General features: G+C 50.0%; 1 protein-coding gene across 1 annotated transcript in view; it reads left to right on the top strand.

The window, feature by feature from the left end:
- The window catches only part of GRIK3 (glutamate ionotropic receptor kainate type subunit 3), a 222,254-nt gene that overhangs the window by 132,090 nt on the left and 72,733 nt on the right, over window positions 1-17,431 (top strand). Inside the window, exons 2-4 of the mRNA XM_041737767.1 lie at window positions 1,500-1,676; window positions 10,287-10,544; window positions 17,057-17,238. Of these exons, the coding sequence (XP_041593701.1) occupies window positions 1,500-1,676; window positions 10,287-10,544; window positions 17,057-17,238 (617 nt within the window). The remainder of the gene's footprint in view (window positions 1-1,499; window positions 1,677-10,286; window positions 10,545-17,056; window positions 17,239-17,431) is intronic.

Here is a 17,431-nt window from a genome sequence, read left to right as displayed (position 1 = left end):
CTTTTGCTATTTAATCTTTAATCTGTTTGGAGCTTATTTTGATAGATGGCTTAAGATTGGAATCTAACTTAAATTTCTCCCAAATAATTGAATAATTGTTTCAGTACTATTAATGAATAATTTATATTTTACCTACTGGTTGGAAATAGCCACCTTTGTCATGTCTTAAATACTTATCTCTACTCGATTCTCTTTCTGGGGGCTTTTTATCTCATCCCATTGATCCGTCTGTATTTTCATATGCCATTAGGACATGTTTTTAATTATTTTGGCTTTTATGATACATTTTAAATCTGGCAGTGCAGATCACCTGTCATCTCTTTAGGCTGCTATCTCCTGATTAGTCTTCCAGATGCATTTTAGAGGCATCTTGTCCAGTAAAAGAAAAATCCTTCTGTGATTCTGATTGGGATGGCATTACATTGAAAAATTAATTTGTAATGAACCAACACCTCTATTCTTGAGCCTAACTGTCCTGGAGCATGCCATGCCTCCTCACTTAAGTCTGCTGTTACATCTCTCCCTTTTAGTGTTTTTTGTCATTTTTAATGCTGAAATTGCACACTTGTTATTTTTTTGTTACTTGTTATTTAATATTTTTGTTGGTCTCAGAAAGAAGATATTTTGCCATTAAGTTTTCTTACTGGTTGTTACTGATATAAAGAAATGGTATTAATTTGTGCTGACTGGTCATTTAACTAGACTCTCTTACTAGTTCTTAACTAGTTTTTGTGGGGGGCGGGATTAAGGGTTTGTAGGAAAACATTTATCTTGTTTGCAAGAATTTTTTTTTCTTTCTAAGAGGTTTGTCTCTAAATCCTTTTTTCTTTCTTATTTTGTTGGCTAATGGTATGGTTTGAATCTTTACCGTTCCTTTATCTCTTTAATGAGAATGTCTCCCGTGTTCACCATTAGTGTGATATTGAAAGCGAATTTGATCTAAAGAGGCTTCATGGCAGTAGCTTTTCTGGTGCTAGTTTATTAAGCATTCTTAACAGCAGTAGATATTGGGTTTTATGAAATGCCTTTTTGCATCTTGTGAGTTGATCATATGTTATGTTTTCCTTTGGACTATTGATGTGATGGAATGATATTCATAGATTTCTTTATGTTGAACCACCCTTTCTTTATATTGAATATAACTGTGCTTGGTCATGGTATGTTATCCTTGTAGTATTCTAATAGATTCTACTTGCCAGCACTCTATTGAGAATTTTCATAACAATATTAATAAGTTGGGCATTTTGTTTGGCTCTGTTTGTCAGACTGTGTTGTCAGTCTCTGTTGCTGGCTGAGTGAAATGAACTAGGAGGATCTTGGTATTTCTTATGCTCTAGCATGATTTCTAAGCATGGAATTATCTAGGATAGTATTGAGCATTTTGTGTGAGGGGGGAAATCTTGTCCATAAAACCTTCTGAGCCAAGCATCTTTGTTAGCATGCTCTACCCCCACAAACCCCCTTCCCCAGCTACACATGATTTTACCCATCTCTTGCAGGAGGAATCTTTGAGTATGCGGATGGCCCCAACGCCCAGGTCATGAATGCTGAGGAGCATGCCTTTCGATTTTCTGCCAACATCATCAACAGGAACAGGACTCTGCTGCCCAACACAACCTTGACCTATGACATCCAGAGGATTCACTTTCATGACAGCTTCGAGGCCACCAAGAAGGGTGAGTTTGCAGCTTTGACTCTTCCAAGCTTGTGGACAGAGGAGTTGTGTTTGCTGTCGGGGTCCTGAAAACAGGCCCATGCTCTCGTAGGCTGGATGCTTAGAGCCTGGTCTGCCTGGTTTGGGGACCTGCCACATTTCCAGTTCAGTGTAGGCTGTGTCCTCCCCCAGATTGTCCCTCAGGAACTTCCAAGCCACTGGCATGTGCCGTGAAGGAATGAGGGAACCATGGGAAGAGGTGGAGAATGAGACCCAAGATGGGGTGGGGGAGTTAGCAATGAGAAAGTCAGCTCTTCTCCCCAGCACCTTTGAACCGGAGCCGGCATTTCCAGACTTGTTTTTCTTTCATTGAAACCCCACCCAGAATATGAATAATTAAACTATGCAACATTTAGTTGCTGTAAAAAGACTTACTAAAAACAATGAGGCTGCTTCTATGGCTAACGTAATTTGACCCCAGAGGGCTGTGGATGACACTTGAAGTTTGATATTAGCCTCCGCATTCAATACGTTTCCATATTTTGTGTTAGCTGCACAGTAACAGGAAAATTATGTCATAAAAATGAGTTTTAGTAAATCCAGTAAAACAGTTTTTCCCACGCCTGAATTCTAAAGAACAAAACAAAACAAACGTTGGATTGCATCCTTCTTTATTAGTGACACATTTACAATGAGCTCCAATGACTCCACAGAAATGACTAGAGAACTTTATTCCAGGCTCCTCAGGGAGAAAAAAAAAGCAACTTGTTGATACCTGAATGAGCCAGCAGTTTCCTGTGTGGCATATAGCACATATATTCCTTTGTTATTGTTTTAAAAACATAATTTATACACATGTACATACTTAATTGAAATTAACTTAGAGGCTCAGATAACTCTAGAAATAGCTTCCATATATCCCAAGAGTTCCACAGAACTCCATTTAAAAATCTCAGGCCTAAGGAATCTCATTCCCAGGGAAGATAAGATCATCCTTCCTATAATCTGCCATCATAGCCCCTTGCTATTCTTCTTCAAAGCACGTGTCACAATTTGTAGTTAATTAATGGCGTGTGTTTGATGTCTTTCCTCTTCTTTCCAACACCACTGGAAGGAAGGCTGTCTCTTATTAACTGATATAACACTAGCACCTAAAAGACTGATGTATAGTAAGTGCTCAGTGAAATAATTATTGAATGAATCAATGAATGAGTGATGTGAGAATGGGGCATGGGAGTCTGAGAATCTTTGCCCAAGACCCCTGCCTGCTGAGCTTAGGGACAGTGTCATTCATGCATCTTGGGTAGACTGAGGCACATTCAAAAGATCCCCTTGGTCTTTCAAAGGGGTTCCTAGTAGTTAATCAAGGCCTCCTGGGCTCCCAGGTATAGACCTACCGAGGTGATTCCTGGGGCTGGTTCTGTTTCCCAAAGCCCCATTGTGGGTAAACACCTTAGCATAGAAAAACAGCATAGCATGAGCTTGGAGCCAGACTGCCTAGCCTTGCACCTTGTCCATTCTGATCTTGGTTGTGACCTTGAACAAAATACAATTTTTTCATCTACAAAACAGACACACTTTTGCGAAGTGCCTAGAACAGTGTCTGGCACATACAAGGTACCATATTGGCCTGTGCTCTCAGGACATTGGCTGTCTTGCTTTCTACCCACTGAGCCTTCAGGTTAAGGGCCTCACATCTACAGGCACTTTCCCCACTGCTGGCCTCATCTCACCTCCCCTGCTCCTCCATGCCTTGTGAACCCAAGAACACAGGATCCCTGACATTGAGCACGATGCCCCTGACTTTTTTGATACCACTGTCCTGAGTCTCAGAGCCAACCTGCAGACACACTAGAGGAACTCCACTCTGTTAGCCTCGAAGAGTGGTCCTTTGCCCATCACCCTTCTCCTTGCCCTGGCAACCCTCCTCCCTACCGGTGTCCTCCCAGCTCTCTCTCCACATGCCCTGTGGCCAACCCTGTACAATCAGATATCCACCTCCCCACTGAGAGTCCCTGCTGGCATCCTCTGCCTGGCCTCATCCAGCTAGAAAGCAGCTGAACTCAACCAAAAATGCTCAGTGAAAAGGTGAGGACACAGAACAAACGCCTGGAATCAGAACAGAGGTTTATGTGGACACGATGACCCGAAGGGCTAGGCTGGGTATATTCTGTCCATGTTTTCTAAAAGTTACTAAAATAATACGACAACTCTTTAGTAGCACACTTGTGAGTCAGCATGGGGACCTTCCCCAGGCAGCAGTGAGCCCAGGGCAGAACTCCAGAGTCTTCTGAGGCACTTCCTCCAGCAGGAACTTAGAGTTCTGCACGACATGGAACTGCCAAGTAGTGAGTAGACCTGAGACAGAAAGATGCAGCTCTGGAAGTCCAGCCCAATGGGTCCCCGTGACCACAGCCACCCCCCCTCCCCAGCCCTTCACCATGTAACTTGTTTGCCTAAAACCCTGGCTGGCGTGTCCTGTTGTTCTTTCCCCAAATGCTGAGAGCCCATGGGGGCCTATCCAGTCTACCCTATCCACCCAAAGGTGACCTTCCAGCCACATCTGTGCCATTTGCTCCCTCGGCCTCTGGGTTCTGTCCCTACCTGCCATCCTCCAAGGGCCATGTTTCCTCCCACCTCAGGGCTTTTCCACATGTTTATTCTCTTTGTTTGTAATGCCCTTTTCCTAGCCTACCTCTGCCCTGCCGTTTGTCTAGGTCCTCTGGGGAGTCTTCCCCAAGTCCCCAGACACAGTCAAGTCTCCACCTCATAAAGCTCTGGACTTCTCTTTCACAACCCTGATTGGTGGATATGTGTGTGTGTGTATGTGTGTGTGTGTGTAATTATGTGATTATTGTCCATATCTTCTGCTAGGTTACACGTCTTCTTGCCTCTTTGCTGCTGGACTAAAGAACCACTGTTCTGACTACTGGTGCCATACATAGACTGTTCTGGTTGTTTTTGAACTTCACATAAATAGAAGACCGGTGTGTACGTGTTGGCAGTGTGTACGATATACCTGTGAGATCCATCTATGTTGTTGGACGTAACGGTAATCTAATCACTTTGCAGTGTTCCATTATACAAAGACATCACAATTTTTAAAACTCGTATTTATTATTGGACATTCACGTTGTTTCCATTTGGGCCCATAGAGTAGTGCTGCTATGAACATTCTCATAGATGTCTTTTGGTACACAAATGTGCACATTTTTTTGGTGGGCAGACACCCAGGAGTAGAAATATGAGGTCATAGGATGTCATATGTTTGGCCAGACAGCGTTCCAGAGTTCTGGCACCAATCCCCCAGGACAGCGCAGGACAGTGGCAATCACTGTATATCATCACGAACATGTGATAAAGTTAAGTTTTGTTTCTGGTGGTTGGTGTGGTGGATATCTCATTGCGGTTTTACTTTGTATTTCGGATGACCAGAGATCTTGAGCATCTTTTTATACACTAAATAGATCACTTGAATCCCCTTTTCCTCAGGAGTGATTTTTCAGCCTTTCAAGCACTTTTAAAATGGAGTCACTTGTCATTTTCTTATTGACTTGTAGGAATCTTCTATATATGATGGGTAGGAATCCTTTGTGATTGCATGTATCTGCTGCAAATGAGCTTGCCTTTTCACTGTTTTAGTAAGATCTTTTGAGGAACAAAGTTCTTAACTTAAAGAAGTCTGATTTATCAATATTTTCCATTATGCTTAATGGCTTTGTGTTCTATTTTTGTCTATCCTAAAGTCGTGAAGATTTCCTCCTACGTTCTAGAAGCTCTGTTGTTTTGTCTTTCAGGATTAGCTCTATGATCTACCTCACACTGATTTTTCTATGTTTGGTGGGAGGTAGGAGTTGAGGTTGATTTTTTTCCTACACAGTGTCGGTGAGAGTGAAAACTGGTTGAACTTCTCAGGGGAGTTTGGAAATGTCTCACTAAAGCTAAATGTATGTGTGCAAGGGAGTTCCTGGCCACTTTATTGATAACAGCCGAATGTGGGAAATAAAGGTCCATCAAAAGGAGAATGGATAGATTGGGGTATACTTATACAATGGAATTTGGATTAGCAGTAAAAAAAAAAAGAAAAAAATTTCTGCTTATGCAAAACATCACGGATGAGCCTCGCAGGTGTAATGTGGGGTCACCTCTGGGGGAAGGAGGAGTGTGCAGCAGGTATTAACTGGAGAGGGGAAGAGATGACCCTCTTAGGTTTTGGGAATGTTTTATATTTTGATCCTAGTAGTAGCTACATGGATGCAGTTATATGTAAAATTTCATAGAAGTCTATGCTTAAAATTGATGCATTGTACTGTATTGGGTTATGTCTCCAGAGAAAAAAGTTTGAGGCTCCTGTCTGCCTCGCTTTCCCTTAACACCCCTCCGATACATACTATTCCTAAGACAGAGCCTTGCTGCAGTTAGAGCCACCGCTGTCTGACCTTGGAGGCATTTCTGCAGTTGGATGGTTCTCCCCTTTAGGCACACTCCATCCCTTGGGGAACCCCTTGTTCCCCTGATCTTTGTTTTTTTCTTTTGATCTTCAGTTTTTGAAAATGTATTCCTCTGGAGCATCATCATTAGGACTCTTCTGGGATATGACCTTGGGCTTCTTTCTAATTAACCCAATGAGGATGATAATCCAGCTGCAGCTGGATGCAGCCCCTTGGGCCACGTGGGGGGAGTGGGCACGGTACACGGGGCCTGGCATTGCATGCCCCACCAGCTCCACTCGAATTACTCCTTCCCTCCACAGGAGGCCCAAGAGGCCTTTCCTCCATTAAAAGGGACTTTCACTTATTGTCTTTATTTTTAAATGTTTTGTGGAAAATTAAAAGATGAGTGACTGCCAAACGATGCCCGAGCCAGCAACCCAGAGAGTGCCTGTGTTTTCTTCCAAGCCTGACCGGAGCAGGCCTGGAATCGACCCAGCACTCCCCAGGCTCCTCTGCCTTCACTTATTCTCTGGGCTGTTCAATTCCTTTTAAGACACAAATTGATTGGGATAATTTTTGCTCTAACGACAATTGCCACGGAAAGGGGGCTGGGGGGCTGCATTCAGGCTGTGGACTCCTGCAATGACTGTGAACCATTGAGTTACTGTAAAATGACCAGAAAATGGATTCCAAATTGAAGCTACAAATAATGTAATTACTGCAGTGTGTGCTCAGGGCTGCCAGAACAAGAGTTGGCTGCTACCCTGGAAACATCTGGAGATAAAGCTTCTACTGCTACTGCTGTAACCCCTGCCCTGGTCCCTTAGGGGCAGCAGCATTCTTCTGGGCTGGAAGATGCTCAGGAGGTGAAAGGAACAGGAGGGGACGGAAAGGGGGTTGAGGAGAGAGGCCAAAGAGGAGAAACAGGTGAAGGACAGAACTGCTATTTCCTGCTACCCAGCCATGAGACCTAATCACTGTGTCTCTGGCAGGATGAACCCCAGTATGGCCATCATCCTCCTAGTACCACTGTTGTCACTACTATCAACGACAATGCCCCATCATCACAATTACTATCATCGACATCAACAAAGGTATCACCTCCACTCTTCACATCATCACCACCACCATCACTATTACTACTGTCATCATCACCACACCACTGCCAGACAGCCACACCTTCATCATCACTAATCTCATCAGTGCCAACATCATCGCCATCATTCCTACTGCCATTGTCAGTCATGACATTGACATCTTCCTCATCATCGCCAGCCTCATCAGGGCCAACACAATCACCATCATTCCTGTTATCATCGTCACAGTCGACATTGGCATCTTCATCATCACTAATCTCATCACTGCCAGCATCATGACCATCCTTCCTACTGCCATCATCACAGTCATGACATTGACATCTTCATCATCACTAATCTCATCGGTGCCAAGATCATGGCCATCCTTACTACTGCCATCATCATAGTCATGACATTGGACATTGATATCTTCATCATCACTAATCTCATCAGTGCCAGCGTCATGGCCATCCTCCCTACTGCAATCATCACAGTCATGACATTGACATCTTCATCATCACCAATCTCATCAATGCCACCAAAATAGTTACCACCTCCATTCACACCCTTGCCAACATCACCACCCCTAAGATCACCCTCCTCCTCCTCCTCATGACTGTCACAGTGTCAGTATCTTTATCATCACCAGCCCCATCACCACCAACATCATCACCACAGTGTCATCAGCATCAAACTGTTGTCACCTCCTCTCTCATCAACGCTTATATCATGGTCATTATTCCTACCAGTATCATCGCCATTACTGTCACAGCATTGATATTTTTATCATCGTCAATCCCATCATCATCCCACCATTATGCCACAACATCAACATTATCATCAGTTCCATCTTCAGCAGTGCCATGGCCATGATCATCAACAGCCTCACACCATGGTCTCCACCATCACAGCCATCACTGCGATCACCTTTATCATTATCTTCACAATTGGTATCAAAATCAAAATTGCCTCCTTCAAAATCACTCTTAAATGATCCTCTGCCGAAACATAACTTGTGTTTGGTCCACTCTCCCCTGCCTCCATCAAACCAGATATCTAGACCTTGGGCCTGGGCAGGCAGACATGACCTAAGAGGTTGGGCTGGGTGAGGGTGAGGGTGTAGGAAGTATTTGCCTGCCTGCTTCCAGGGACATATCAGAGGGGGAAATCCAAAAGGCAGATTCTTGGAGGTGATAGTGGAAGGGAAGAAACATACTAGTCATTTGACTAAGTTATCAATCAGAGGGTCCTAGAGGCAAAAAGAGAAAGGTAGAGATGGCCACAGGCTGGTGAGTTTGCTGACACTCTATTGAAAGATTGCTTAAGGCTTCTCTGGTTGCAGGTGACAAAACACCAAATCCTAAATGGTTTAAGCAAAAAGAATGTATTGATTCATGCAACCAAAATCCAAGGTTCTACTCGGTCAGGAGCTCTTCTTCCTCTGCCTTTGACTCTGCTCCCCTCCATACTGACTCCATTCCTTAAGCACTGCACTTTCTTTGTGAGCACAAGGTTGCTACAGTACAGCCAGATCTTATTCCCCACGCCCTGCATGGCCCATTGCACAGGGAAGGCACTAACTTCTTGGTGTGAGGTCTCATGGCATCCCGTTGACTCCGACTGGTCACATGACCATCCTCAAACCCAATGACTGGGGCCTGAAGGAGGCCAGCGCCTAAGGCTCGGGCTCTAGTCCTCAAGGCCTGGGAGTGGAGCAGGCGGAGGAGCCCACAGGAAACTCAGAGCCAGTTGCCAGAAGAAAGGGCGAGAGCTCCCTGACTGGCCCTGAAAGGTCCCACTTTCAGAATCTTTCAGGCACAATCCCTGTGTGAGTCTACACCCGCCCTCTGAGCCCCAAATGCCCTGGGGCTGCCCGGTTAAAGCTCTGCTGTACCCATCGCTGTTTGCCCTCCCCAGAAGCTTCTGCTTTCTGACCTACCTGAGCCCCTGGGCCTTCCCCAAGAATGCAAACTATTGGAAGGCCAGGATTCAATACTAATGCACCTAGCAGAGGCTGGTGAAGCACCTACTCAGACCAAGTACTGTTTTAAGCACGTTTAGGTACCATTAAGGCACTGTTTATTGTTGAGACAGTGCTCAACAACATAGATCAAGCCCTTGCTGCCTTGTACTGACATTGTAGTGGGAGTAGAAAGGCAACAAATGAACAAGACTTCCGGTGGTCATTTAATAAATAAACAAAGCAGGGTATGGGGTTTTGGGAGTATGGCTGGATATGGGATAACGTCAGAAAAGTGGTAGTGGTGGTGATGAGGACAGGAGTGGGACACGGGTGGAGAGGAACCACAGCAAGCAGGACCTCATCCGTCACCGTGAGGACTTTAGCTTTTAGACCGAGTGAAACTGGAGCTTTTAGAGCCAAGGTGTGATGTAACCACCTGAGGTGGTGAGAGGTAAGAAGGTAGGGAGGGCCCCTGAGGAAGCTGGGGCAGCCGAGGAGGCTCCTGCAGTAGTGCAAGCAGAAGAGGATGGTGAGAAGTGGCCCGATTCCGGCACGTTCTGAAGCTGAAGCACTTGGGGTGCAGGATAGGAGAGAATGAGAGGAGTCAAGAGGAAGCCAGGGCTCGGGGCATAAGGCACTAAGGACGGTGGAGCTGGTTTACCGAGGAGGGGAGGCTGGAGGGGCAGAGGGGGCTGCATCTGGGACACGTTCGGTCTGACACGCGTCCTGGACATGCACATGGTGATGTCCAGTGAGAGGTGAGATGAGCATATGGGAAGTGGGGGAGCAGACTGGGGCTGGGGTTTAACGTCACCGTGAGTAGGTGTTTCATCCTGCCCATGTCTCAGCCGTCACCCCGGAACAGGGCAGGTTGGAACTGGGGGTGCTCAGCACAGTGATGACCACATCACTAGAGCGGTGCTGAGGGTCTTGTGTGCACGGTCTCGCTCGACCTTCCTATGATCCCATGAGGCGGGGGGCACTGCAGCCCCAGCTTCCAGATGAGGGAGCTGAGGTTCACAGGCAGCCTCAGTCGTCCGCCCTCGGAAGGTCTCCGCCATGTTCATGGGATCACCAAAATCAGTGCACCCCCCTATCCCCAGCCCCCAACTGCCTGCTGAGGCGCAGCATTGACCCCCGCCCCTTCCCCTCCGTTGCAGCCTGTGACCAGCTGGCGCTGGGCGTGGTGGCGATCTTCGGACCATCACAGGGCTCTTGCACCAACGCCGTCCAGTCCATCTGCAATGCCCTGGAGGTGCCCCACATCCAGCTGCGCTGGAAACACCACCCGCTGGACAACAAGGACACCTTCTACGTGAACCTCTACCCTGACTACGCCTCCCTCAGCCACGCCATCCTCGACTTGGTCCAGTACCTCAAGTGGCGGTCGGCCACCGTGGTCTATGACGACAGTACAGGTGTGTAGCCGGGCCCAGGGCACTCCAGCCACCCTCACCCCTCACTCAGCCACAGCCTGCCTCACACCGTCCCCATGCTGCACGCACCCCCGCAGCACGCTCTTGTCTGCACTCAGCACCCCCCAGGCCCCTGCACTGCCCCGGGCACAGCTGTGCCCATACCTGCCTGCGCTCTGACAATCACGTTCCCATCTGCACCAAACGTGTGCTGCCCCGGGCTGGCTATGAGCGCTAGCTCTGGACTCACACAGGCCAGCGCGTGCACTGGCTCTGACGCTCGCGAGCTGAGAAGCACAGAACCGTTTCCTCTCTTCCTGTTTCTTTTCAAAGCCTCACGTCCTGAGACATTTCTTAGCCTGGCCTCTTAAGAGAGAGTGACCTTGGCAAGTCACTTAACCCATCTGGCCCTTCTCTGCCCACGTGTCAAGTCAAGAGCTATAGCATCCGGCCTGGAAAGAGCCCTCCAGCTCTCTGCAGCCTGTGATTCTGTGTCAGCTCTTGATTACCTCCTAATGGGGAGTAGGAATCATAGGGAGAGAATCCCTCAGAAAAGTTGTCTATTTAACTCGGGATTCTACGAGCATCTGTGGAGTTCCTGCTATGCCCAAAGTACCAGATAGGAGATCCTGGAGGCTGGGGGTGGGGGGCCCACCTCTGCTCAGTGCCCCCAGCGTGAGGTGTCTGCCATTGAGGGGCACGAGTACCCAGCTTCAGGTCACTGCCAGCGTTTGGCAGCCCTGTTAGATCATCTGTCTTAGCACACCACCGGGGATGATCGTGCCGCTTTGAGCCTGCTTTGTCATCCGGCCCTTGAGCCTTGCATGCCTCCAGGATTTAGCACAGGGCCTGGTACAATGTAGACGCTTTTAAATGCTTGTTGAGCTGAAGTGAATTCAATGGAATTCAAAATCAAGATGAAATAAATTATAATTAAATATGGCAGGAAGAGAGTGGCAGGCTCCAGTAAGGGAGAAGAATGAGAATGTGGTGCTCCCATCATCTTTTGAGGAGTTAATCATATTGAAGGGGCGTGAGCACGCACCCAGAGGTCACCAGTCATTCCAGCCCATCAGAGCTAAGAATCAGGCGACAAGTGTATAGAGTCAGCACCAAGGGACTCGGGGAGGGGAAACCCTGCGGCCTTGGCTCATCCGGGGTGACTTACCAGGGGGAGACATGAGCTGGGCTTTGAGGGTAGACAGACAGGGAGAGCAGTCTTGAGGCATCACAGGCGGCGGGAACAGCGGGAGCAAAAAATGCGGGGGTGGGACGGTGCATGGCAGCCCTTGGAGAAAACACAGCCTGGCTGGGGCGGGTAAGAGCGAGAAGGCCGGCGGCCCTATATTGATCCAGGCGGGAGCAAAGGAGGCCTGGATTTGAGGGGTTGCCTGGAAGAGACTTTGGGGGCCATAATGGAAGGGAAGAACTGGATGTGGACGGAGGCGATGCTGAAAAAACTGTAGCCGGACACGGCGCAGCCAGAACAGACCGTGGCACGGCCCACGGCCCAGCAGCTCTGGGGCCTCCAGGCAGAGGCTGTGCAGAGCGGCAGGTGCCGGGCCCATGAGGCTCTCAGGGCTGACGCTGGCTGACGTCTGGGGCTCCTCCCCTCAGGTGCCTTAGCTCTGGAGATGCGTGCATGTCACTTGAGTATCGACTCGGGTGGCCTGGAATGACCTGTGGTTCCCCTGGGTGGGCACGCACTCGCCTGCAGTATGGTTAACTAACTTCCCAAGGGAGAGGCGATCCTGTCATCATGTCGTCACCCCTACCGGTGCCTAGGACACCCTTTCTGACAGTATTTAATTGTAGTTGATTCAACTTGATTTTCAATTCAGATCAGTTCCGTTTAACAGACATTTCAAAACATACAGGAGTCAGCGATGGAGCGGGTTTGGCCAAGAACACCCCGGGTCCTAGGGGTTCGGGGGTGGATTCAGTCAAATAATAATACGACTTCGATGATGATGATGATGGTAGGAGGAGGTGTGCTCCTGGAATCAGGATATTTCAAGGGGACAACTTGTGGGTTACCAGACCCGCCCCCCCAGAGTGGGAAGCACCTGAAGACCAGGCTTGGGCTGTCTCTGCTATGGGGGTTATGTGTGTTCGGATGTCGTGGCGGGAATGACAGACAACCCAATTCAAACTGACCTGAGCACTAGGCGCTTCTCTCTCTGACTGACAAGAAGTCTGCAGACGGGCCTTTCTGGGGCTGGTTTAGCAGCTCGACAGAGTCAGGGCGCTGGGTCAGTGTCATCACGCTTCTCTTGGCTTTCTCTCTCATGGTCAAAATAGAGCTGCTGCAGCTCGGAGCATCACATCCTCTCAGGCTGACACCCCAGGGGATAGAGGGGAAGGGGCAGGAGCCCAAGGGATTTTTCTCCATGGGACTCGTGCCTCTTTTCAAGGAGGAAGGCTCGTCTGGGAACCTCCCAGCCGACCGTTCCCTGCAGCTCACCGGATCTGTGCCTGCCATCCTAAGCAAAGGGACGAGTCCTCTCTCGGGACCGGCACACAGCCACCCACACAGAACCATGGTTCTCCTAGTACGTTAGAAGGGGACACAGCAGTTTCTACGATATTTCTATAATGATGCTGTGAGACTGACCACCCCAAAACTTAGTGGCTTAAAATACCCAACCTTTGTTTAAGCTCCCGAGTCTGTAGGGTCAGGTAGTGAGTGGCTGAGCTTGGCTAGGTGGTTATTGTGTCTCAGCTGGATCGCTCACCTGCTTGGGGTGGGGGTAGGGAGTCATTGGACGGTTGGTGGAGATGATAGGGGCAACCAGCTGCGCCCCCACCAGCAGGCCCGCATGGACATGTTGTCACAACCATGGCAGAGGTGCCAAAGAATAGGCCATGGGTGTGCAATTCCATTCCAAATGTCTGCTCGTGTCATGCCTGTGGATAGACCCCCGGCCTACACGGGTTACATGCTAGAGCCCAGTGTTGTGAGTGGGGCAGGTCACCTGCCTGCAGTTGGAGGCCACTGCACAGTTAGTTATGGGGCAAAGGGGGTTAGCTAGAGGGAGGGGTGAAGAATTAGAGTCATCATTGCCACCTCCTGCAGGGAGAACTCTTTCTAAGTGCACCTGGGATCCAGCAGACAAGGACGACCACAGGATGACGCAGAGAGGTCTACACCATTGAGAGAAGAGTTGTTACAGCTCGCTGTATGGCCACACCATTGGTGTGTTGGGTGTCATGGAGAAGCACTGGGGTTAGTCAGGAGACAGGAGCAAGAGCCTCAAGCATGGACAAGAGCCTTTTTTTTTTTAACTCTAGAGTCTCTAATTATTTTATTTTATTAATTGTATTATTACCATAATATAGACTATAATGATGAGAGGTGGGATTTGTTAGGTGGGGATGTCCTCTTTGGGGCAGGAAGCAAAACAGATGTTGGGGCTTGTGGTTGGAGGGCTTATAACATGATCTTGTGAACACGCAAAAGCGCAGGGATAATAGGAACATAAACAACTTTGGCCTTTCGTTGGGCACGTGATCTCAGGATGTCAGGGCATCAGTTCTAGAATATCGCAAATGATTATCATGGGAGGCGACAGCGTTTGCCTGGGGACCTTTGACGAGTCACACCTTCGTGACCTGAGCACACAAAGACAAACTCACATCAACAGTGAAGGGAAGGGTCTTAGAGAAAAGCCGAGGTGGAGAAAAGGGGCCCCAGCCTCGGAGCCAAAGGGTTGGGTCTCGAGTCTGGGTCCCGTGGCTAGCGCGCTGCAGAAGCTCGGGCCGGTCACTTAACCGCCTCAGTCTCTTTGTAACATTGGAACAAAAGTCCCTCGTCTACATGCCTTCTAGGACAGGGAGATGTTTAAATAGGGTAATGAGTGCAGAAGTGCTTTGTAAGTGAAAAGCAGGATTCTAACAACCATGATTCACTGCAGATATTTTTGAGAGAGATTGATGAGGGAAGCAGCCAGGAAGGAAAGCTCATCTCGGGCGAGCCAAGAGCCTCACCCTCTGCTGGGGTGGGCTGAGCAGAGCCTCTGGTCCCCTTGGGGAATACACTGATGAGAAGGAGGTCTGACATTTGCTGCTGGAGGATGTGGGTCACTGTGTATTACATGGGGCAGTGCACTTGGCTGACAGGGAGACTCTGGTGGCCTCTGCTCCAGCGGCAGCGTGCAGGCTGTCCCGGCCCTCACGTCCTGCATCCCCAAAGCTCACGTGCCCGTTGATACTGCGCATGACTCTGAGCAAGCGGGAGCACAGTGAAGACTGGGAGCCTCCCGGGGTGACAGGTGTAAGCGGGTGGCATCATTCAGCCCAACGGAGGATTTCGGGAGCTGGTTGGGGAGGGGAGGGTGAGGCTGGGTGCGTGTTCCAGAGGAGCTTGGGGCCCCTCCGTCCTCTGCGCAGGTCAGCTGATGGCCTCTTCCTGCCCGCTGTCGAGCCTGGTGTGGGGAAGACCCAGGGCACTCTAGGACTCCAGGGCCCTCTGGCAGCCCATACACCTGGGTCTGAGACCTTCCAGGGGACTAGGGGGTGGCCCGCAGCTGATGGCCATGGCCAAGCTTGTTGGATAGCTCCTTGGGAGGCTTAGGTCACAGGGATATGTCTCTGTCTTCCCCCGCAGAGGGGAATGATGGACGCCAGGTTGCTTTCCTCGTGTCCAGTCCCTGGAACGGGAAGGAGAAGCCGAACATATGCAGGCATTTGTGTCAGAAATGGCTTTGGAAACCCAGATGCTCTGTTGGAAAGCTCGGGGGTCAGGGGGTGGGGGGCTCCATCCAGATAGGGGACGCTGTGATAGTTGATTGCAAACTTTAATCCAAAGCAAACCAGCTTAACCACAAAAAAAGGGAAGAGTGGATTTGATTGGCTGCCTCTACTGGGAAGTTCAGAAGCCGTTTTAGCTTCAGGTTCTGTTTGATCCAGAGGCTCAAATGGGTATCGTCAGGACCTCGTGCGTCCTGACTCCTGCCGTGTTGGAATCCCTCTCAGGTTCTATGTGGTGATGCCTAGTTTTACCTCCTCCCCATTCGGAGGTAAGTCGAAAAGGGGGCATCTCTTACCGGTTGCTCAGGCACCATTTCTGGAAGTCACCTGAGAGGACCAGCTGGCAGTCATGTACCTGGCATGTAGCTGGCAGTCTCTGAGCCCTATGCCTGGGGGAATGTGCATGCTGATCGGCCAGGCTGGGGCCCCATGCTGTGCCCTTCGAGCTGGGGATGGGGCCCTCCCAAGTCACATGGTCCAAGCATGGGGGAGGAGTGGCTTCTCAAAGGAGAACCAGAGTGCTGTTTGTGGGGGACAAAGCATGGCTGAGTGGACAGTGCAGTCAGGACACAGACCCCAAGCCCTGAATGTGGGCAGGGCACCCAGTGGGTGGGAGGGGATGGCCCCCTTGGGCACCTGGCCCCTGCTGACTCAGCCCCTCCCTGCAGTGGGGAAGGGTATTGAGGGTGCAAGCAGGCTTGCTCCCAGGCTAAACAGGCCAGAGTCACAAGAATGGACCTTGAAATAGTGACAGAAATGAACTTAATTAGACCTAAGTAAGCCATTTGTCTCCAGGAAGTGACATTCAGTTTTCCCTGGAAGTCCCCAGATTAAGTGGTTCTGCAAAATGCCAGGGTGGAGGATGGATTTTTCAGTGTGGGGAGAAAAAAAAAAAAACAGAAAGTCAATTCAATTATGGAAATTTGTGTCGAGCATCACCTAAGTGCTAGGCCCTGTGCTAGGGGCTGTGGACACCCAGCCCTGAGGTTAAGGAGCACTTGGTGGGACGAGGGAGTAAGATGAGGCCCGCGGAGGCTCTAGTGCTGAGCAGGGAGGCCACCCGCTGGGGGTAGGGGTGGCTTGTTCGGACAGAGCAGTAGGGGTAGGCTTCTTGGAGGAGGCGGTTGCACTGAGCCTGGAAAAATGGGTCAGGTTTACTGAGGCAGCCTGCCCTTGGGTCAGGGGTGCAAAATACCACCTGGGGTTACCCTGCCCAGCAGTTGGTACAGGCGAGCCTAGAGTGTCACTCACAGGTACATCCTGGAGCACGTCCCATGCTTCCCAGCGTTAGAGGTGGGGTGATGAAGCGGGGTGGCCTCTGGTTTGGCCTCCAAGTAAATCTGTGTGCACGCCGTAGTTTAGGGGGGAGCGTGTAGGTGTGGTCAACGGGGGTCAACCATCCATGCCTACTGGTGACTCCGTATGGTGTATATGTATCTGTGTGCACACGCCTTGGTCTGCGTGTGTGAATAAGCCCAGGTGTACGTCCATGTCAACATACATACCCACATAAATGTGTATGTGTGTGTGTGTGTGTGTGCGTGTGCAGGTGTGTACAGCCTGGTGCACAGCGCTGTACCCGAGTGTCCCCGTGCCCATGTCTGGACTCATGTGGCTGTGTCCCTACACATGCACCCAACGCAGTGGGCCACGCATCCGTGTCTGTGTGTGTCCGCAGACCTGTGTGCACACCCGAACCTGGGCGGGCCAGCGGCTGTGTCTACCTGTGTGCACACGTGTGTCTTTTGCACCCCGGGGCCTCCCAGGGCTCATCCGACTGCAGGAGCTCATCATGGCCCCGTCAAGGTACAACATCCGCCTGAAGATTCGCCAGCTCCCCCTTGACTCCGACGACTCGCGCCCCCTGCTCAAGGAGATGAAGCGGGGCCGGGAGTTCCGCATCATCTTCGACTGCAGCCACACCATGGCCGCCCAGATCCTCAAGCAGGTGCGTGAGTCCTGGCAGCTGGGGGGTTGGAGGGGATGGGGGAACCCGCCTGTCGCCCCCCCACCGCCCCTTCCCGCACGGAAGGTGTGCAGTGTGTCCTTGGGGTCTGAGCCGGCGTGCGGCTGGAATGACCCGGGGGTGAGCCCGCTGCCTGCCCAGAGGGGCCCGAGGCCACCCAGGACATTCAGGGGAA

The sequence above is a fragment of the Vulpes lagopus genome, chromosome 23, assembly GCF_018345385.1.
Source record: "Vulpes lagopus strain Blue_001 chromosome 23, ASM1834538v1, whole genome shotgun sequence".
Taxonomy (NCBI): Eukaryota; Metazoa; Chordata; class Mammalia; order Carnivora; family Canidae; genus Vulpes; species Vulpes lagopus.
Note: the sequence above shows the minus strand (reverse complement) of the source record. Positions and strands in the feature narration are given on the sequence as shown.